General features: G+C 41.0%; 1 protein-coding gene across 3 annotated transcripts in view; it reads right to left on the reverse strand.

Annotated features, from left to right (window-relative positions):
• The window catches only part of LOC140486985 (MORN repeat-containing protein 1-like), a 194607-nt gene that overhangs the window by 70493 nt on the left and 99759 nt on the right, over positions 1-24355 (reverse strand). Inside the window, exon 11 of one of the 3 annotated variants that reach the window (XM_072586288.1) lies at positions 19663-20806. The exons of the other annotated variants lie outside the window; for them this stretch is intronic. Coding sequence (XP_072442389.1) covers positions 20646-20806 — 161 coding nt within the window. The 3' untranslated portion in view covers positions 19663-20645. Of the gene's footprint in view, positions 1-19662; positions 20807-24355 lie in introns of those variants that run through there. 3 annotated transcript variants of the gene reach the window in all.

Here is a 24355-nt window from a genome sequence, read left to right on the forward strand (position 1 = left end):
ACGCCTCCTAGCAGAGCGCTTTAGGGAACATCTCTGGGACACCTGCACCAATCAACCAAACCGCCCTGTGGCCCAACATTTCAACTCCCCCTCCCACTCTGCCGAGGACATGGAGGTCCTGGGCCTCCTTCACCGCCGCTCCCTCACCACCAGACACCTGGAGGAAGAACGCCTCATCTTCCGCCTCGGAACACTTCAACCCCAGGGCATCAATGTGGACTTCAACAGTTTCCTCATTTCCCCTTCCCCCATCTCACCCTAGTTCCAAACTTCCAGCTCAGCACAGTCCCCATGACTTGTCCTACCTGTCTATCTTCTTTTCCACCTATCCACTCCACCCTCCCCCCGCCCCCGACTTATCCCCTTCATCCCCTCCCCACTCACCCATTGTACTCTATGCTACTTTCTCCCCACCCCCACCCTCCTCTAGCTTATCTCTCCACGCTTCAGGCTCTCTGCCTTTATTCCTGATGAAGGGCTTTTGCCCGAAACGTCGATTTTACTGCTCCTCGGATGCTGCCTGACCTGCTGTGCTCTTCCAGCACCCGAATCCTGCCTCCTCTCTCAGCCAGTTCTAGGTTTTAAGTGACCTGAGTTTCAGGCTTTCATTTGTTATACTCTCCATAATTTGACACTAAACTGGCAACTTCACTCAGGGAGCCCTCAAAGATGTTAAGGTTTGAGAAGAAAAGTGTCATGCTGGTGCAGTATGGCTGTTCTTATAAGATTAGGGTCTAGGGTGTATAGATTGGCAGGCACTTTCCTATACTCCCTGTGAATCACTGAAAAAAGCGGTTTGACGATACAGTGAATTGCTGTTTTGAGGTTGGCTCTCAGAAGACATTATGGTTTTGCACAAAGATATTGTGTTACCATATTACAATTTTGGGCAGTGATGCTGAGCCGGTACATATATAGCTCTCACTGTTCATACTGTCTATACAGCTGGGCTGGGGACCTGCTTGTAAATTTTCCGTGTCATACCTGACTCAGGAATACCCAGTACTCTGAGCAATAGAAGTTAACTGATATTTAGTTCTTCTTCTTTTGGGCAGCACCGTGGCTCAATGGTTAGCATTGCTGCCTCACAGCGCCAGGGACCCAGGTATGATTTCTCCCTCCCCCACTCAGGCGACTGTCCGTGTGGACTTGGCACATTCCCACTGTGTCTGTGTAGGTTTCCTCTGGGTGCTATGGTTTCCTCCCACAGTTCAAAGATGTTCGGGTTAGGTGGATTGGCCATGCTAAACTGCTCAGTGTCCAGGGATGTGCAGCCTAGGAGGACTAGCCATGGGAAATGCAGGGTAACAGGAATAATGTAGGGAAGTGGTCTGGGTGGGATGCTCTTCAAAGAGGCGATGTGGACCCAATGGGCTGAATGGCCTGCTTCCACACTGTAGGGATTCTATGGTATTCTAAGCATTAAAATTTACAATCAATGTAAAATGTTGAATAACTTAGAATAACACTCTGGCCATTAATGGCAATAAATACAGTGAATAACTCAACTGGAATCAATACACCAAATTTAACCCCGATGCTCTTTGCAGATGTGATTAGTGGAAGCAAAAGTGGAAATCTAGTGGGGTTATAATTTTAACCTGAATGCAGGACATTAAACCGAGAGAATACAAAAATCAGAACATTTTAAAATGGTTTTCATCTTCCCTATTGTACTGGTGCCAATCTGTGTTCTCCTGATAGATATTTCACCAGCCCTGCTCCTGACCCAGGGTTAATGACATGCACAGTTCACCACCCTGATCAAGTGAATAATGCAGATTCCTCTTTCTTTACAGGACCTCTGTAGTTTGGAGTTAAAGCCTAGGTCACAGAGGGAAGCAGCAGCAAGCAACTCCCCATGTGTCTCTTTTAATTAACACACTCGTAACTAAACCTGCTGGCCAAGGTCAGACACCCGTCTTTCTCAGACAGGCAGGAGGACGAGACTCAGAACAGCAGGGACGAGGACAAGGGAATTGACCTCTCCAGGAGCAAAATGTCAATTAATTATACTTTTACTACCCTCTCAATTATTACATGCTGATAAGCTGAATAGGATATCTGAAGACGGCACTAAATCACCAGGAACTCCCTGGCTGGTGAGTACAGTGTGACAATTACCATAAAATTCACAGATGTGGTGGCTAATAATAGGGCATAAATAGTTATAGGCTGTTTATGAGCTAATCCATACACCTGTCATATTTTCCATCTCCTTAACTGGACTGTTTTGTCACACTGGAGAACTTTAAGGTGCGGGGTAGAAACATCATAACAATTGAGTGTTTGAAAGTAAGCAAGTACTTACACAGTGCCTTTAAGACTGCAATGACAATATAACTGTTGGCACGAGGCAATGTAATTTACCATGGACGCTCAGAGGTTACGGATTTGTGGGTGACAGGGTGGGGAGGAAATGAAAATGCAAAGGTCCACAGATGATGGAAATGTGAAACAAAATAAAATCGCTGGAAACGCTCAGCTGGTCACACGGCCTCTATGAAGAGTGGAGGATTGAGTTCATGTTTCAGATAGAAGGCCTTTCAGCAGAACAGAGGAATAGATCAGCCTTTGTTTGGAACTGGTAGTTGGGACAAGGACCACGCATCAGGATGGCTGTGATGCTCTTCTAATTGACTGGCCATCGAAACATATTCTTTAATGTTCGTAAATAAAGAGTGGGCCCTTGACTGAGGTATTGGAGGGCTGTCAAAGCCAACACTTTTAGGAGAGACAGGGAGAAAACTCGCAACAGGAAACTGCTGAGGGGGCAGGTCTCAAAATTGCTCCTATGCTGAATTCACAGCTAATATTCATTCATTCTTGACTGTGGGAACTCAGTATTCCAGGAATCCTCAAGCCTCAATGCCCTCCGCTGAAGACTGCATGGAATCAGGGCCACAGCTGGGAGGATGATATGCACTAGTGAAATTGAGGCCCCCATGGATTCTTTGACAAAACAAAACCGAATAATAAAAGAGAAAGCAGATGAACTAGATAATGGAGGTCATTAAAACAGGGCCAGGATATATAGGGTCCCAGAGGATTTGGAAGGTAGGGCACCATTAACCTCCCCATCACACCTTAATGAGACCTGGCTTTTGAGCTTAGAGCTACATTTAATGCTTTGTGTGTACTGCTCCTACTCCAACACTAACTTATTAACCCATCAGTCATAGGTTTGATTGACATATTTTCTTACACTTCGAGTTCCAAACAATACAGACAAGGAGGGCCCTAGTCTGATCCCTGCTTGTTTGTTAATTTAACTAAATCTGTCAGGGTTGGATAGAAACCAGCCTGGTGGGGAAAATCAGCCAGGATTCTTGCCCTTTGTCTTCTCTGGAAAGCACTGATGTAAAGATGTGTGAGGACAACTTTATCTTTGAGACACTCTTCCAGTAAATCTAAGCAAAACACTGCAGATGCTGGATTCAAAATGCTCACTCTGTTTCTCTCTCTCCACAGATGATGCCAGGCCTGCTGAATTTCTCCAGCATGCTCCGCATTTGTTTCCCATTAGTGAAAATCCTTTCATCACTCACTATTTTGAGGTGAAGAATGAGCATTCGGGTAAGGCACTTTAGTCTCAGTTATGAATATTATTCATGTGAAGGTGCCGGTGTTGGACTGGGTTGGACAAAGTCAAAATCACATTTCTTCATACTGATAATCAGCTCATACTTGAAATGCTTCTTGTGTCTTCCTCTGGTGTGTCTGCCCTGAGATGGGAGAAGAACATCTGAATTATATGACCAATGTAAAACTGATGGCAGATGATCATAGCCCTCGCTGCTTGTGGTGTCTGTTTGTCACAGGACACTAATGTTGGTGCAACTGTCCATCCATTTGCTATGTCAGATCTTCCACAGGCAGTGTGAATGGTATGACTCCAGTGTATTGTCTATGTTTCAGCCCCATAATGTAAGATATGGATCATGACTATATGGAGGATCATGAATTTAGTTTCAGTTTTAATGCCACAATCTTCAAACGCTCACTTGCTCACCTGGCAATGCTGTGCATTTGAAGCTTGTTAATAGAACACTTTTAGTCTTCTGAATTTTGAGTGAGTTCCAGCTTCTCAGATGCCTTAGTAAGTACATTGATGATTTTCTGGAAATTCATTTCCAACAATGCACTTACTGTTCCATCATTCGCATATTGGAGCTGAATGACTGAAGTCAGGATTTCTTAGTTTTTTGTTGGAGTCGTCTGAGATTAAATAGTTTACTGTCATTCAATTAATAATCTGCACTACAACAGGGAGTTTGTCTCTAGTTAGACAGAGTAGAGTAGCTAGGAAGATCAAAAAGAGAGATGGGGCAATGACACCATCTTATTTGTCTCCTCTCTTAACTTAAGAGGGGTCTGTTTGGATCCACTGCTAGCACAGCCTGAAGCAGGCAAAGCATAGTGACGAATTTTGGAGGACATCCATATTTCAGCAGAATCTGCCACAGTTTCTCATACCTTGCAGTCGAAAAGCCTTTGTCAAGTCAAAAGTCCCTGTGTCTGGGTGGGTTTCCTCTGGGTGCTCTGGTTTCCTCCCACAGTCCAAAGATGTGCAGGTCAGGTGAATTGGCCGTGCTAAATTGCCCATAGTGTTAGGTGCATTAGTAGGGCGTAGGCGAATTGGTCTGGGTGGGCTACCCTTCGGAAGGGTTGGTGTGGACTTGTTGGGCTGCAGGGCCTGTTTCTGCACTGAGGGAAATCTAATAAATATATTGCAAAGAAATCTAAAAACATCTTCATTTCAGATCTGTAGGATGAGAGTCTGAAGCTCTCCACTGTATTTAAAGATTTTAGCAAGGAATCAATCCATTGCCTTCTGCTGTTTTGTTGATCTTCATTTGTATGATGGCTTTCAGCACTTCCACTGGCGTTGGTACAGTTCAAAGCTGACCTCAAACTAGAGGTTGTGGAATGTAGATGATACATTTTCATCAACAGTGAATTCTTGATTGAAAAAGTCTTCAAAATGCTCCCAGCAAAGCCTTAACAGTTTTCAGTTCCTTCATCAGATCTCCATCAGAGGAGCTGGGACTTGAGTACCTGGACCATAAATGGTCTTTAGTGAAGAAGTCTCAGATATCAACCATGTCAGCTAGATGTTGATTTTCTTTGCCTTGTCTGCCCACTGATTCTTCACGTCACAGGTTCTCCTTTGTACCTCTGCCTGTGTGGATTGTTCAGCCATTTTCTTTTGCTTAGAGTATGAGCCATTTCACATGGCACAGAAAGTCTTCATTTGTGTGATCAGTCACTTAATTGATATCTGATCATTTTCATATTAGTCCTTATGCTTTTGAACAGAAAATCTAAATGATATTTTTGTAGGCATTGATGATACTGGGTTAACTGCATTATAGGCACTGCAGACATTCATTTTCTGTTCATAGAGTCATATGGGACAGAAGAGGCCCTTCAGACCATTGAGTTTGCACTGACAAGAACTCCTCTAACATGGACTGCAGCATTTCAAGAAGGCAGCTCACCATCCCCTTTTCAAGTGCAACTAGGGACGTGCAATAAATGCTGGCCAGCTAGTGACGCCCATGTCCCTCAATTAAATAAGAAGCAACTTTCCAGCACTTGGCCCATTGTTTTGAATGTTGTAACATTTCAAGTTGTTTGAAGAAGTAACAAAGAGGATTGATGAAGGCAGACTGGTGGATGTTATCTATATGGACTTCAGTAAGATTGACAAGGTTCTGTGTGGTAGACTGGTTAACAAGGTTAGAGCACATGGAATACAGGGAGAACTAGCTATTTGGAAACAAAATTGGCTAGAAGGTAGGAGGAGGAGTGTGGTGGAAGAGGGTTACTTTTCAGCTTGGAGGCCTGTGGCCAGCAGTGTGCTGCAGTAATTGGTGCTGGGTTCACTGCTTATTGTCATTTATATAAATTATGTCGATGTGAATACAGGAGGTATGGTAAGTAATTTTGCAGATGACACCAAAATTGGACGTGTAGTGGACAGCGAAGAAGTACAACAGGATCTTGATCAGATGGGCCAATGGACTGAAAAGTGGCAGATGGAGTTTAATTTAGATAAATGTGAGGCGTTGCATTTTGGAAAGACAAATCAGGGCAGGACTTAATGGTAAGGTCCTGGGGAGTGTTGCTGAACAAAGGGACCTTGCAAGTTCATAGTTCCTTGAAAGAGGAGTTGCAGGTAGACAATATAGTGAAGAAGGAGTTTAGTATTCTTGCCTTTAATGGTCAGAGTATTGAGTATAGGAGTTGGGAAGTCATGTTGTGGCTGTCCAGGACATTGGTTAGGCCACTTTTGGATTACTGCATGTAATTTTGGTCTCCTTACGAAAGGAAGGATGTTGTGAAATTTGAAAGGGTTCAGAAAAGATTTACAAGGATGTTGCTAGAGTTGGAGAGATTGAACTATAGGGAGAGGCTATAGGCTGGGGCTATTTTCTCTGGAGCATCGAAAGCTGAAGGGTGACCTTATAGAGGTTTATAAAATGATGAGCGGCATGGATAGAGTGAATAATCAAGGTATTTTCCCCATGCTAGAGGAGTCCAAAAGTAGAAGGGCATAGGTTTAAGGTGAGGGGAAATACATTAAAGAGACCAAAGGGGCAACTTTTCATATAGAGGGTGGTGCGTGTATGGAATATCTGCCAAAGGAAGTGGTGGAGGGTGGTACAATTACAACATTTAAAAGATATTTGGATGGGTACATGAATAGGAAGGGTTTGAAGCGATATGGGCTAAATGCTGGCAAATGGGACTAGATTAATGTCAAATATCTGGTCTGTATAGAAGAGTTGGACCAAAGGGCCTGTTTCTGTGCTGTTTATCTCTATGACTCTCAGTGCTCATCCAAATACTTTTCAAAGGTTGTGAGTTTCCCACCTCAACTACATTGTCTCACAGCCCATTCCTTATTTCCACTATTCTCTGAGTGAAAACATTTTTCTTCAAAACCCTCTAAACCTCCTGTCTTTCATTTTGAAATTATGCTCCCTTGTTATTGGCTGTTTAACCAAGAACAGCTGCTTTCTGCTCACGCCTGTCACAATCTTGTACACCATAGTCAGGTCTCCAATCATCCTTCTCTGAGCTAAAGAAAACAAAGCAAGCCTATCCAGCCTCTTTCAGAGCCAAATTGCCACATCTCAGGCAACGTCCTGGTCTATCTTCTCTGCACCCCCGCTAGTATAATCACACCCTGCGCATAAGACAGTGATCAGAACTGCACCCATTTCTCCAGCTGTGGCTGAACCAAAGTTTTGTAAAGTTTCTATATAACTTCCTTTCTCTTGAACTGTCAGTTCCCTTAAACTGTCATGACTGATAAAGACAAATGGTCTCAATGCCTTCTTAATTATCCTATTAATTTGGCCTGTCACCTTCAGGGATCTATGGACAAACAACACGGGAGCTCTGTTCCGTTGAGTTCCCAAGTGCAATTCATTTGAGTACTTCTTGGTCTTGTTACTACTTCTAACGTACATCACCCCTCTCTTTTCATGGCTAAAATTCCAACTGCCACTGATCTGCCCATCTGACCAATCCGTTTATATCTTCCTATTACCTAAGACCTTCTTCCTCACTGTCAACCACCTGACCAATCTGTGTCATTCACAACCTTATTGTTCTCCTCACATTTTCTTTATTTTCACATTTATTTATATCGCGAACAATAAGGGACCCAGCATTGATCCCTATTCTATGGTTGAAGTTTGAAGATTTTTCTATAAGGCAATTAATCTGTTTTCATTGGGTCCTTCTGAGTTTCGACCTTGATCTTTCACAGACATCTTTTCTGTAACATCCATCTGCTTGAAGCACGTGATTGAATGAACAGGTTGATAATCAGTCCAGCAGCCATTAGCTCTAGTTATTACACTGATGATACAGACACTTATATGACTCTGGCCACAATTGACCAGGTGCCGGTGTTTGGACCATGTGTGTAGCCTGATGTTCCATATTGTCATTCTGACTGAACAAGGTATTGGTGACGATGAGTCAAGATCAGGAAACTTGGAAAGGAGAAGAATGTCATTGGAATTGACATTTCTAATTCCTTCCTTACAAATGTTTCTATTTCAGAGTTTGGGGTCTCTTCCAAATCTGGTGTTGAATATCTTTTCAACACTAGTGTTTATACTTTTATGTGAAGAAAAAGCACACAGTCAAGATACTCTAGTCTCAGGCATGAATATAAATACTGGCATGGACCTGTTAAACTGAATGGCTTGCTTCCATACTGGAACATTCTATGAATTATAGCTTGAATCAGTAAGTGAAGGTAAGGATGGGAAAATTCTGATGTGTTAACAACAAGGATGCACAATTTAGGATTGGGGCATACCCTTCAGATATCAACATGTTCAGAGAAATTACAGTGCTGATGAGGTCAGTGAAGTTGCCATCGAAGTTCTAGAAAGGGCCAAATACCTTGATGGAGTTAATGGCGAAGGCATCACCAAAGAAAGATGTGCTCTTCAATGTAAGAAGGAACTTGTATTCATACGGTCCCCGACCATATCTTTAGGACTTGCTGACACAATTTACGTATTCTAAATTATTTTTAAAACTCGTCACTGCTACTATGTTGACAGACAGACCCTGCAATTTACATGGGCAAAATCTCACAAATAACAAAGAGATTAATGAATTGTTTTTGCTAGTGTTGGCTAAGGGAGAATACTGGCCAGACATCAGGAGAGGTGTTTGGTCTTCATCAGTTATCTTTTTTAATCATGCCAAAAGGCAGGTCACATTGTCCATATTAGAAAAAGACAGTTAGATTGCTGCTGTTTTGTGGTATTGTGATCAGAATCAATTTTAATGTGAATTACACAAAGTTTCATTCATTTATGGTATCAGTAAATAAGTGGTTTAATGTTTAGTCTGTGCCTCTGACAATGTGGCACCTACAGCGCTATGTGAATTAGTCAATTAGATTCATTCTGAAGTCCTGCTGTGGGGCTTGAGCTCCCTACCTCTCATTCAGGGAAAGGGAACCAGAGACTGATGAAAACTGACATTCTGTGGATATGCTTTGCAAATCAAATGCAGCACCTGACTGTTTACAAAGATTGCATTGAGGTCTACACTGATGTAAATAAACTAGATTACTTGTGATTGAGACAACAGATTAAGTCAGAACTTCTCCCTCCTCCCATGGTGGTGTCAATTCAGGACAGGATACAGTTCTACCACTCTTCAGTACCATATGTGAAGGAACAATATTCCCGTGTTAAATAATTATCCCAATGAGGATGCATTGTAATTTTCACGAGGGAATCCTGCTACTGCTAAGCCAACATCATAATGAAATTAGTGACTGTATGGTCCAATTATAATCGCAGGTGAAATCTTTTCTATGCTGACAGGCTACAGTGTCACAAGTTGACTGCAGTAAATCCACGGTCCTGTTGCCTGCACGTGGCAGAACATTCATCTTGCATCTGTTAAATTCATAATAGACCCAAAGGGACAGAAACTTTTTCTGTTTTCCTCCCTTCCATATCAAACTTACTGTCATGTAATATTTCTGATGTCAAGAATCTCAACACTTTTTCATTAGGAACACATCCTCTGGTTAGGATCAGTACATTGCTAATTACAAGTTAGCAGTCTGCCTTCAAATAATTGATGAATATATCTCTATTTAAAACTCTGGTATGGATTAAAATGATATTTAACTTTTAGATTAATCCCAAAACTCCAGATTATAATCATTGCTGCCATTGTTAACAGGAGGCTGTTATATCGTTCATCTGATTTTTCACAGAGATGGTGATGAAAATTAAAATTCTTCAGTTTAGGTGCCATTTTGTCATCATTTGCTGGCAGCTAGCACTTTCTTGACAGTGAACATTGGAGTAGAACGATGATAACATTATAGCTCTGTTTTTCTAAATTGTAGTCACCACCCACAAGATTGCCAATTACCACCAGATACAAGGCAGGCCTTTTGAACGTGATGTTAACCCGAAGTCCCTGTTTTCTCTCTCAAGTGGATATAAAATATTTTGAAGCAAAGTAGAATAGTTAACATCCAAGTCCAGCCTTGGCCACTTGTTCAACTGCAAATAAGCATCAGTATAACAGATTGTCTGCTCATTATCACATTGTTTGTGGGAACTTGCTGTGTACAATTTGGCTGCCACTTTCCTTACATAACACGACTGACCACTTGAACTGGAATTGCAGTGAAAGAAATTTTTTAAAATATTTTAACATTACAGTGAAAAATGATTCAATGCAGCAATTTCACAGCCTCATGCTTGAATGAGATGGGAGTCAATCAAACTAGTGAGAGTGGGAGAACGGAAAACAGTCTGTGCCTGTAGATAATAAACTGCTGAAGGCATTGACTTGATGTCGGTTATTGTCCCAGTGGATTCAGCCTGCCAGTAACTGCTACATTCACCAAGATTTAAGAAGTTTGTGAATGTGTTACTTTACTGGCATGAACTGGAGATGCATCAATGTCTTTGCAAGAATACTCTGACATAATTCTTTGGTTTTGTTTTCTGTGGGCAGCAGCTGAATTGAAAAGATTACATATGCTCACTGGCTTTTTTTAGAACTGACTCAGCAAATTGCAATTACAGCCAACCTGATTCTCTACAAAGCTAGTCATTTACAGGAAGATGTTCACAAAGTCTGTCATTTAAGGAGTGGGGAGAACTGGGAGGTTAATGGCAAAACTGAACAGGGTTTAAGGTGACAGTTTAAAGGTACAGTACCATTGTACAGATTTTAAGAGGTATTTTTAAAAAAGTGAGCGAGGTGTAAGATGGCAGGAATTAGGCAAGGAGATCTGATTTGATTTGTTTTGATTTATTATTATTGTCACATATGCCAAGATACAGTGAAAAGTACTGTTTTGCATGTTATCCAGGCAAATCATGCCTTACATAAGTACATCAGGGTAATAGAACTGAATGCAGAATATAGTGTTACAGCTACAGAGAAGGTGCAGAGAAAGAAAAATTTTAATACATGAGATGTCCGTTCAAAAGTCTGATAACAGCAGGAAGAAGCTGTTCTTGAATCTGTTGGTACATGTTTCAAACTTATGCATCTTCGGCTTGATGGAAGAGCTTAGATGAGAGTATAACCATTGTGGACTGGGCTATATTCACAACTCTATAATTTCTTGTGATCTTGAGCACAGCAGTTGCTATACCAAGCTGTGATCCAGATAGGATGCTTTCTATCGTGCATCTGTAAAAACTGGTAAGACGAAATATTGAATTTCCTTAGCCTTCTAAGGAAGTAGAGGTGTTGGTGTGCTTTTTTGAGCGTAGCATCAACGTGTATGAAATAACAATGCATGAAGCAATATCTCCCAATTAAATATCTTATCATATTCAGTGTCCTCAGTGACAGATTTATAATATTTGTATTGCCATCGATGATACATTGGAAGTCAGATTTTCTGACTCTAATTACATCTTGACCAATAACTTGTTCCAGAGCACGGACAAAGAGCAGTGAAAACATGGGACACTTCCATGTAATATTGAAGGACTGCTATATTATTCGGACTGCTGTCTTTGGAATAAGATGTTAAATTCATGCCCAATTTGTCCTGATAGACAAAAAAATCCATGATGCTACTTGTATAAGAGGAAGGTGTTCTCCCCAATGTCCTGACCAAGACTTATTCCTTCAACAATGCCATATAAATAGATTATCTCATCATTGTCATATTTGCTGCTTGTGGGCTTTGTGTGCAAATTAACTGCTCTGTTTCCTTGATGACAAGAACCAGTCACATTACAATACTCGAGTCGTTGATTGACCAGACCACTGTATAGCTTGATCACTACTTCCTCTGATATCTATTTTAACACTTTCCTATGTCATTCAACATGTTATTAACTTTCTTGATTGCTGCTAAACATATCTCAAACATTAAACTAATACTCCTTTGTCTCTCTAAGTTTCATCTTTGTTGTCATATGAACGCCAAAGTATGTGTAATTTCCATTTTTAATTCCTATGTGCATTACTTGTCTGCATTATATTCCATCCTCCATAATTTGACCTAGTTGCTTACTTTTAGCTTGTCTTACTCTCTAATTTTTGGGCTGCTTCCTCCAATTTCACTGTTTTGTCTAGTTTGGTGCTATCAACAATCTTACATTATGTTATGGAATCAAAGTAAAATATATGTCAATTAGAAAGAGTAGCAATCCAAATTCTGAACGCTAGGGTGGTGGCCTTCTCAGTTTCTCTGCCAAACCTGACATTACCCCACCTCAACAGGAACTGCTTCTTTTTAAAAACTCCTTAAATTTCTAATCCATACCCAAGTTTGAGCAGTATAGCTTCCAAGTGGAACTTTATCAAATGCATTTTTATGAAGTGGACATATGCGATCTTCTGGCTGCATATATCACTCCATGTACAACCGATTGACGCTGAGCTGACAAAATTCACTTTACAGCTTTGTAGGATTTACAGCCAACTTGGCTATGACTACCTATAATAAATGTAAACAATGGTTTTCTTTTAATGTTCTGAGATTATGGATGCTTCACCCTACTCTCCACACAAGCAGTGGATACACTTCCATGCTTATGTGAATATAGTTGAAGTCAGTTCATGGGCCTGCTGGTAGGGACTATACTCTGTCGAGCTGTTAACTTCTTAACTTATTGGGACTGCTTACTTTGGAATGAGATGTTAAATTGATGTCCAATTTGTCCTAGTAGACAAAAAAAATTCCATGATGCTATTTTTACGAAAGGATGGTGTTCTCCCCAGTGTCTTGACCAAGATTTATTCCTTCAACCACACCGTATAAGTAGATTATCTGTTCATATTTAGTGTTTGCGGGATCTGTGTGCAAAGTAACTGCTCTGTTTCCTTGATGCCAAGAACTAGACACATTACAATACATGATAGTTCTGTTCTCGTGCAGTCCCATGTTATAAGAAAATCACGTAATAGCAGCACCATTTAACTAATGGTGCTGGAATCGCATTATAACTAATACATGCTTTAAAACTTCATGCTTTAGAAAGTGTTCCCAATTCATCAATCATGTTATAGCAAATTCGTGTTAATGAAACTTGCGTTATAGCAGAATGAGTCACTGACTGACCAGACCACTGATCATATTCCTGGAGATTTCATAATATGATCTCATGTTCACATGCACGTTTTTCCACTTTCTTATCTTTGGAAACTCACAAATTAGAAAATGAATCTTTGTTATCTGATTTTCAGCCCTTTCTCTAATCATCTGTAATTCTTTTTAAATTAAGAAATTAGTGTTCACATAAAATGAAGAAAAAACACTTTTTAATGCTATAGTTATTTTTCCTTGTAATTTTGTTTATAGTGTCCTGGAGATTCATTTTGAATTTTTGAAGATTCCAGGGCAATCATTGCTACTGGTCTCAGACCAGTCACAGTGTATCACTGGCACTTAAATGGCTTTGATATAGAATAGCAATTAGTAAAATTAAAGAAAACTTTCTGAGACTGACTGTCTGGAAGACGTGCATTTACTAGATTTTCTACTTGCGAGCTTTAGCGAATCCAGCAAGTCCAGGACGGGGTTGCTGTTGGTTTTGCATGTCAGGAACAAATGGCATTAACCTCAACATGACACAGCTTTAGACCCTGGTGCCCCCCTGATCTTGACACAGTGAAGGCAGTCTTGGCATCCCTTTCCAAAATCTGTTCTGTTACTCTTGAACACAATACTGAATACAACAGTGGCTAGGGTGAACGTAACAAGAAGCCTAATTACATATTTGCTACATGTTCAAATATTCCTCTCCTTTATATATTGACACGGGACACTCAATAAGAGGAAGGTGATTTTTTTCATAAATTCATTTCACCTACAGTGCAACAGACATGCAATAATGTGAGGTGACCTTGCAGTCCTTTGTCTTATAATCATCCTCATTAATTATCTATTAATGACCCATTGTGACACAACAAAAGCTTCTGAACATCTTAATCGCCAATAGCAAAGGTGGGAATGAAAAAATATGTATTGTGTGTTGTGTATAGTTTCAGAATTTGCCCATACACTTCCACTTATATTGAAGATTTCCCACAACGACAGGGCAGAAGTAGGCGCAAATTTGCGAGAATGTTTGAGTATGATCTAGTTGTAGAGAATGGTTCCCAAGGTGAAGGATTCAACTGGAGCCTGTTTTTTGTACACTCACAAGCCTTCATGTACAACGACATACATTAAATATCAGATACCTCCAAAATTTACCGCCTTTTTATAGGAATGCAGAAGGTCTGGGTTCAAGTCCCACCAGCTCAAAAGATGTGCCATAACATCTGTACAGGTTGATTAAAAATATCTTCATATAAGCACAAGTGAATACAGTTAATACCCACTATCTGAATTCAATTAAACATCCAATTAATATACAATTAACAAGTCTGATTAAAATAACCAATAAAACTCTCCCTTGATCTATCAGCTCAATTTGCTATTGTCTTGAGCTTGCCTAACTTGAACCTTTGGGTTAGATGTGGCTGGTAGGTAGCGTGCTTTGGATACGTCAAGTTATTGCAACAATTACAGGTGGAGTGGGCTATGGGATGTTGCTGTGCCTTTGTCACAGCATAGCTGGGCAATTTGGTGCAGCAAGACATACCGGCATCAGGACTGGACAAATTGGAAATCTTTGTTTTTATGCTGACATGAGTTGTATGTGTCATTGGCAAGGATGACTTTTATTGACTATCCCTAAATGCTCTTGAGCTGATTGGCTCTTTAGATCCTTTCAGTGAGCAATTAAGAGTCATAGAGTACAGCATGGAAACAGACCCTTCGGTTCAACCTGTTCGTGCCAACCAGATATCTAGTCCCACCTGCCAGCACCCGGCCCATATCTCTCCAAACCCTTCCTATTCATATACTCATCCAAATGTCTTTTAAATATTGCAATTGTACCAGCCTCTACCACTTCCTCTGGCAGCTCATTCCATACACGTACACGTACAAGGTGAAAAAGCTGCCCCTTAGGTCTCTTTTATATTTTTCCCTCTCACCCTAAACTTATGCCCTCTAGTTCTGAACTCCCCGACCTCAGGGAAAATGCTTTGTCTATTTATCCTATCCATGCACCTCATAATTTTGGAAACCTCGATAAGGTCACCCCTCAGCCTCCGACGCTCCAGGGAAAACAGCCCCAGCCTCAGCCTCTCCCTATAGCTCAAATCCTCCAACCCTGGCAACATCCTTGTAAATCTTTTCTGAACCCTTTCAAGTTTCACTACATCTTTCCAATAGGAAGACCAGAATTGCACACAATATTCCAACAGCAGCCTGTACAATGTCCTGTACAGCTGCAACATGACCTCCCAACTCCTGTACTCAATGCTCTGACCAATAAAGGAAAGCATACCAAACTCCTTCTTCACTATCCTATCTACCTATGTCTCCACTTTCAAGGAGCTATGAACCAGCACTCCAAGGTCTCTGTTCAGCAACGCTCCCTAGGACCTTACCATTAAGTGTATAAGTCCTGCTAAGATTTGCTTCCCAAAATGCAGCACCTCGCATTTATGTGAATTAAACTCCATCTGCCGCTTCTCAACCCATTGGCCCATCTGGTCAAGATCCTGTTGTAATCTGAAGTAACCTTCTTCGCTGTCCACTACACCACCAATTTTGGTGTCATCTGCAAACTTTCTTATGCTCACATCCAAATCATTTACATAAATTACAAAAAGTAGAGGACTCAGCACCGATCCTTGTGGCACTCCACTGGTCACAGGCCTCCAGTCTGAAAAACAACCCTCCACCACCACCCTCTGTATTCTACCTTTGAGCCAGTTCTGTATCCAAATGGCTAGTTCTCCCTGTATTCCGTGAGATCTAACCTTGCTAACCAGTCTCCTATGGGGAACCTTATCGAACACCTTACTGAAGTCCATATAGATCACATCTACCGCTCTGCCCTCATCAATCCTCTTTGTTACTTCTTCAGAAAACTCAGTCAATGTTTGTGAGACATGGTTTCCACACACAAAGCCATGTTGGCTGTCCCTAATCACTCCTTGCCTTTCCAAACACATGTACATCTTGTCCCTCAGGATTCCCTCCAACAACTTGCCCACCACTGATGTCAGGCTTACTGGTCTATCGTTCCCTGGCTTGTACTTACCACCTCCAGTCTTCCGGCACCTCACCTGTGACTATCGATGATACAAATATCTCAGCAAAAGGCTCAGCAATCAGGTCTCTAGCTTCCCACAGAGTTCTGGGATACACCTGATCAGGTCCTGGGGATTTATCCACCTTTATGCGTTTCAAAACATCCAGCACTTCCTCCTCTGTTAAATGGATATTTTGTAAGGTGTCACCATCTATTTCCCTACGTTCTATATCTTCCATATCCTTTTCCACAGTAAATACTGATGCAGTAACCACATTTCTGTGTACGTGGAGTCACAAGTAGGCCAGATCAGGCAAGGATGGTAGATTCTCTATCCCTGAAGGATATTAGTGAACCAGATGAATGCCCGAAATGTTGACTCTCCTGCTCCTCAGATGCTGCCTGACCTGCTATGCTTTTTCCAGCACCACACTTTTTGACTCTGACTCTCCAGCATTTGCAGTCCTCATTTTCTCCCAAATCTGTTTTGATACAATCGCCAATGTTTAATTACACAGTAATGGAGCAGGTGGTACTGTGAACCACATGTGTCTATTGCTCTAGCCTGAGCTAGAAGATTTCAATTTTAACCATCCTGCACTTCCATGTGGTCTGTGTAAGGCCGGAGCGGGACTCTTGTCATGATGACAGTGGCAGCCTAGTCTGGCTGCCAGGCCAGGGATTCCTGGGTGCAGTAGGCCCAGAGCGAGGAAGTGTCTGTAGTGGCAGCAGCACAGTGTGCCCAGAGTAGGGACTCCTGGCATCATCGAGGTGGCAGCAGAGCTTGGAACTCCTGGTTGCCGTGCGAATGTGGATTCAGCACAGAACCCAGCATTAGTTGCGGCATTGGCAAGGTAGGCCCAGTGGTGAAGAGATAGTGCCTAAGGAGTGCTGATCTCTACATTGGTGGGTCTGGCGCAGGCAGTAGTGAGGCAGTGGAGGAAGGGAGGTGGTGTAGGTGTTGTTGGTGACCTGGCTTAGTGCTCAGGACTCTTTCAGTTATATCTTCTTTCCTTTTTATTCTCAAACTATTTTGGTGACTGTTGAAGCTTCAACCTGTATTTTACTGTATTATTCACTGTAAAATGCAAGTGACAATAAATTTTTAAAAAGTCCTTCTCTTTCTCAGCTTTTCTAGCTATTTTACTGAGGATGGGCTCTGAATCAATATCAACTATTGGTCCATTACTTCCCACAACTACCTTGGATAGATTTCCTCCCATCTATCTCCAATAAGAACTTTATTCCAGTCTTTCAGTTCTTCCATCTCATCTATTCAAATGATAATACCTCCTATACCAGTGTTTCTGATAACTTTGTTTCATTAACCCAAGATTCTTCTCCCTTGTGGATAAAAGGACCCTTGATTGTGTCTGTCCCATTTCCCACAAATTTGCCCTCATACATTCCCTTTTCTCCTAGAATCATGATCAGGCTCCCCTTGTCCTTACGTCCCAATCCATCAGCTTCCACATTCAATGGATCATGCTTCATAGTTTCTGCCAATTCCAGCAATGTAGCCACTATCAAATGATCTTTGTCTACTCTTTCACAATTCCAAAGGGCTGTTCCCTCCATTACGTTCTGGACCACTCCTCATTCACACCAGCCCATCACCCCCTCACCTCCCCATAATACCTTCCTGTGTAAATGTGGGAGATGTAACGTCTGTCCTTTTAACTCCTCCCTTCCCACTGTCCAGGGTACAAACACTCATTCCAAATGAACACTTCTTTCAATTTATTAAAACATATTCAGTCTCTATGATATGGTCTCCTCTAAACTGAGGGGACTTAACACAGATTGGGAAATTTTGGTCAGTCTGTCAACCTGATACTGAGCTTCTGATAATTTGTCATCGTAATTCTCTGCCCCATCCTCATTTTAAACTCTTGTCTTTAGTATCTGATACTGTTCCAATAAAGCTCAACTTAACCTTGAGGAAGAAAAGCACATCTTTTTATTAGGCACTTTACAGTCTCTGAACTCAAAATTAATATCAGATTATAACCACTAATCATCTTTTCAGACAGCAATTATTGATGATGACACAGTTTTACATCCTCGAGACCCCTTCTGTTTCTTGTTCCATTATCATCTGCTTCTGAAGCACTATTATCCTTTTCATCATTTAATATCTCCTGCCTCTTATATTATTACAGAGCTTCCAGTTTGTTCTTTCCTCCACCCTCTGACGTTCCCTACCTCTGTATTTGCCTAAACTCTACAACCTTGCTAACTGCTTCCAGTTGCAATAAAAGATCGTCAACCTGAAACATTAACTTGGTTTCTCTTGTCACAGATGGTGTCTGACTTGCTGAGCATTTTCATATGCTGTTTTGTCACTCATACTTCAGAAGTTACAGTTTCGCATACCCTCCGCCTTTTCATGTGAAATGCCACATGTGGTCTACATAGTATATGAAGTTCTTAAAATAATCAAGTACAGGTCCCACTGTGCTAGTGAGCTTGTCTGGATAGGAACAGTGGACTAGGTTATTTAATTTTGGGCAGTGCATGGTTCCCTCGTTGTGAATCATAAAAAAGGTACTTTCTCAATCTTGAAGACTTTGAGTGAGTTTCTGTCTAATATGCAAATTCTGTTGCCTTAATGCCTTGTTGGATTGAAGTGGCTTTTGTGTGCCTCCTAGCTCTTTGTCCTCATAAAATCTCACTCTTGGTAATGTGCTGAGGTTGGCAACTCTCCGGTATATGGCCAAAGATCTGACAGCTAGCAATTTCTGCATACCTAATTTACTTGGGAAGCAGGACCAGTGAGCCCCAGACTGCAGCAGTAAAATTAAATCACTCTTTAAACGGAAATGATTAGAATTAAATAATTACAGGAATCCAAACAGGATATGCTGTCATTGCATTGGTTATGGGCTACAACCTATAAAATACCTTCAGGGAAAGAAATGTTGCAAATGAATTAGGTCAAGTGACAAGGCAGAGATTTTTAAATAATTACAATTTAGAAGCCAATAAATTACAATACGTTTTTTGATTTTCAAATGACTGCATTAATCCTCTTATTCTTCAGTGTTTTGTTTCTCCCTCTTAAGGTCTATTACCTCCCTTGATAGTCAAGCTAAGAGGATGACCTGTTCAATGTCAATTGATGCTTTAAGTGTATTAACCATGAAGTTATGCAAAGCTGATTCACTTCTGCTAATTTTCTTCTCACTTTCTCTCCCATTTAGAAATTCCAGTTCTGTGAGGTATCCCGGTATGAAGGGTAGAAACTGGTGAAACAGAGTGTGTCACTTTGTTACTGAGGGCATTCATTTCAAAAGTCACTGACATATTAACATTGTGGTCAACTGGGTTCATTACAATACTGAGTTAATAATTCAGGGTTGCAATGAAAGTTCTTCAGAGTACAATCATTTTCCATGTAATGAAATGTTGAAAAAAAAATCCAGATCACAACTTAATTAACTGTGACTGGTTGAGTCACAAATTCCAAGGTTAAAGTAAGATCTGCTTCTTGCTCTATAAATTGGGTCTTAACTTGTTGCCCTTATAAATAAAACTTCAACTTAACAGCTAACAATAGAATGCCCTCTCAAATTTCTTATTCAGACAAATAACTCATTGCTGATCATTGGGTACGATTGTCTTCCTAGAAAATTCTATGTCCCTAGTCATGGGCTCTGTGGGTCCTTGTATTGCTGATGAACATGATCCTAGAGCTGCATTTCCGCTGACATATCTGGGAGATGGAACTGGTCCTTCGTCTTGACTCAGTGGCATGCCTTTTTCCAGTTCCTTTTACGTACTTCCTATTGCTGATGAGTGTTCTCAAAGAATTGTGTTCCTTCAGTCAGGAGGTTCCTCCAAGTTAGTTTCTTCTGAATGAGGGTCTCCCACGAATTTCATGTCTATGTTGCATTTCTTGAAGGAAGCCTTCAGGGAGTCTTTGAACTGCATCCTTTGTCTTCCTTTCCTGCAATGCCTTCCTTGAGCTCGATGAAGAAGATTTGCTTTTGCAGTCAGATCGGACATTCTAAGTATGTGGCTGGCCCAGTGCAGTTGGTTTTGGATAATCATGGCCTTAATGCTGGGACTATTGGTTCTTTCAAGGACACTGAGGTTAGTATGCCTCCCCTCCCAGCTGCTGGACAGAATCCCTCTCAAATATCACCGATGGTACCTCTCAAGGGCCTTGAATTGGTGGCTATACATAGTCCAAGTTTCAAAGCTATACAGAAAAGTCAGAAGGATGACTGCTATCAGTGTGGATGTCATGGTAATCAAGACTCTCACCTTCTGCAGCCAAAGATAGCACTTGCAAATTGGATACAATATTGGATCTCTGCATCAATATCAGCCTTAGATGAGAGGTGGTTCCCAAGGTAAGGAATGTTTTCCACATTTGGGAGGATTTCTCCATTGATCTTAATGGAGGCATGGACTGAGACTTGCCTTGGGACGTGTTGGTAAAGGACTTGAGTATTTTTGAGATTGAGTCTGGGACCAATTCTTTGGAATGCTTTTCCAAAGGCATTACTGAGGTTTGAAGATTCTCTTCCAAGAGTGAGGAGATGAAATCATCATCAGATATTGAGCAAGGTTGGTGTTATTTTCTTCCTGAATTTCAACTGGTTGAGATTGAAAAGTTTTCCGTTCCTGTTGTAGATAATATCCAAACCACTGGGATTCTTGTCCTTTTTGAAGATCAAGAATGATAGCAATGAAGATAGAGAAAAGGATGGGGGCGATGACACATTCCTATCTTGACCTCAAAGGATTCTGGCATATTATTGTTAGTGAGCATTGTCAGTGAGTACTGCTACCAACTTCTTATTTTGGAGGTGCTGGAGGACATTGATTAATGTCTCTGGATAGCCAGCCTTTGACAGGGTCTTTGACAATTCCCGACTGACAGAAGCAAAACCTTTGGTCAGATCAATAAAGGCTATGTGGAACTGCAGCTGCTGTTCCTGCTAATTCTCTTGGAATTGCTGAGCAGTTCATAGTCCCACTGTTTGGTTGGAAGCCAAGCTAGCTTTCCTTGTGACAAATAACGCTGTTAATATAATTCTTCTCTCAAACCCTTCCCGTAAAAATAAGTGGTTTGAAATACACAAAGACACTCTATTATAAGAGTCAGACCAGCTGTTTTACCTTAAAAAATACTCTCCATCTTTTTGTTTTGGAAATGTAATGCTGAAAGAAAAAATGTATCATTTTCACTTCTGATTTTCAGTGTGAGAACACTCAAACCTTGTGCAAATTCATCATCAAATAATTAAACTCTAACTGATATAAGAACATAACATTTTGGAAATACCTAGCATCTGTGAAGGTGAGTGAAACAGAGTTAACACAAATGCTTCCAGAAGTGCTGAGTGTTTCCAGCATTTTCTGTGATTTCAGATATTCAGCATCTGCAGTATTCTACTTTTCAAACCCTGATTAATCCTAGACCCTGTGGACAGAATCTTTTGAGGTGTTTGAATGATGTGGGCTAAGATGAGAAAACTGGCAAAATAATGTGACAAAGCCATTGGGGCCTTTCTCAACATCAGGAGCAACAATTTGCATTGTTAACTAAGTTTCAGGTGTTGAGATGAGATTCTGTGACCCAGCAGAAAGATGCCTTTTAAGGGGAATGATTGCATCTCACACCATTAATATGCAGATTCCTATCCTATCACTTGCCACTAGAAAACTAGCATGGTTAATGGCATTGCCATTGCTGATATTGCCCACCATTAACATCTTGGTGGTTACTATTGACCAGAAACTTAAATGGACCAGCAAGATGAGCATTGTGGCTACAAGACTAGAGACTTATCATTCTGCAGTGAAGAACATACTTGCTGATTCCCCAATGCCTGCCCACTATCTATAAAGCTCAGTTGAGGCGAGTGATCGAATGGTCTCCTATTGCTTGGATGTCAACAAAGAAATTCTGCACATCTAGCACAAAGCAACCCATTGGACTAGCACCCCGTTCAACAGTTCAAACACTCACTCACTCTACCACTGGTGCATAATGGCATCTATGTGTCGCATCTACAAGATGCACTACAGCAACTCACCATGGCCCCTTTGAGAACACCTTCCAAACCTGTGACCTCTACCATCCAGAAGGATAGGGGCAGAAATGCGCAGAAACAACGCCTCCTGCAAGTTTCTCTCCAAATGTCACACAATTGGAAATTGGAAATAATTCAGTGTTACTGTGTCAAAATCCTGGACTTCCCATCCTAATAGCATGGGGGGGTAGGGCTGCTCCACATGAACTGCAGCAGTTCAAGAAAACACGTCACAATCACCTCCTCAAGGGCAATTAGGGATGAACAATAAATTCTGGCTTTGCCGGTGAAGTCTTAATCTCGTGAATGAAATAATGCCTTATACCTTTTGTCATGCACCAAACGGCCTCGATATGTTTGAACATATTATACACACATAGATTTATGTACTATGTATATGTAAATGAATGTGCGTATAAAAAACTTTGTTTCCAAAAATCATGCTTTTTGCCACCTGCAATGGAACAGTGTAGATACGCATGCTTTCCTTACCTCTAATCCTGCTCTCCTGGTGGGAACAGCAGGAAATGATTAGTCAGTCATTTTGCTGCAAGCGCCTTTTCTCCTGTGGCCCTACTGTGCCAGGTCAGAGAAGGCAGACGAGAACATTGCGTGAGACTGTCTGGAAAACTGCCACATGGCGTTATGGAAAATGACAGGCTAACAGATGGCAGTCTTTCTCTCTGGGGAATTTATTACACTGCTCCAGAGGGTGACTGACTCTGTGACGGAGTCCTATGTTTCATAATTCATCTTTTCTGCTTTTTAAAGGCACAAGTCCCATTTCAGTAGGAAATTGTAAATCCTGGACTGATTTGCATTGAGAATAATAAAATTTTACAGTACTGCATCAAAATTCTGTTTGCTCATTTGACTATTTCTGCATAGGAAATGCTGCTAGAACGTAATCTCCTACTGTTCCTGCAGACGGGTGTTCTGCCTGATAATGTCTGAAAATAATCATCCATCCAATATTAAAGCCTCTTATCACCACACCAGTTGTTTATCCCAATTTTCTTCTTTACATTCCTGAAGGGCTTGTCTTCTTGCTGAAGTAAAATGCCCTGGGCCCCTTAGTCCTCCTCTGGTTGTGCAGTGATGTAACCATTTTGCAGATGGCACAGTGGATAGCACTCTCACCTCTAAGTGAGAGAGGGTTCAACTCTAACTCTAGAGACATGAGGGCAAAATCTCGACTGATGCTCCAATGCTGCGTAGGAAATGTTATCCTATGAACAAGATGATATAACTTGGCGCCAACTACCCGGTCAGATTTACGTAATGTATCTCTGGTGACTTGACCAATACTTATCTCTCCAAAAAAAATCACTCAAACAGATTAGCTGGTCATCATCGCATTATGTTTTGTGGGATCTTGCTTTGTGCAAATTTTGTGCCATGATTCCTGTAACAGTGACTACATTACTAAAAATACTACAATTGCTGTGAGATGCATTAGGACATTGTGAAAAACACTACATAAATATAGTAAGTGTTAGACGACTTATGGACCTTGGAAGGCATCACAGCTAAGCCTGATGAATATCCATACATCTGCAGCTCCCCTTAGGTGAGGAACCTTTAATGTATTTGCTTCCCCCTAGCATGTATCAGACAGATTGGGTTCAAACCCCATTCGAGGACTTGTCCATATAAATTGGAGTGATATTTATTGCAATTCTGAGGACGCACTTATAGTTAGAAGCACCATCCTTTGAACGAAATGTTAAACGAACACTTCATCGTTTTGTTCAGCTTAACATTGAAGATCCAATGGCTATTCAGTCAAGGAGAATGTCCTAGCCAACATTCCTACTTCAAACAAACCACCAAAAGCAGATGATGTGGTCATTTGACTCATTATTCTGGAACTTTTCTATGTGCACATTATTTCCCTACGAAATAACAGTGACAGCACTTCAAAACTATTTGTTGGCTGTAAAAATACTGTAGAGGATTCTGAGCATGTGAAGTGTGCTACATAAATGTAAGCTACTTATCTCTATCTTGCAGCAGCTAAAACCAAATGGCTTCTGTAAAGTTGCCTCCACATATGTAGTGTAAGAATCGAGTTCTACAATGAATGCTGCAAATAATTCTCTAGACAAGGTTTATTAAAATTTATTTTAATTTGATCTAGGGTGTTATAATTATCTTCTACATCCTTAGGCT

This window comes from Chiloscyllium punctatum, chromosome 16, assembly GCF_047496795.1.
Source record: "Chiloscyllium punctatum isolate Juve2018m chromosome 16, sChiPun1.3, whole genome shotgun sequence".
Classification (NCBI taxonomy): Eukaryota; Metazoa; Chordata; class Chondrichthyes; order Orectolobiformes; family Hemiscylliidae; genus Chiloscyllium; species Chiloscyllium punctatum.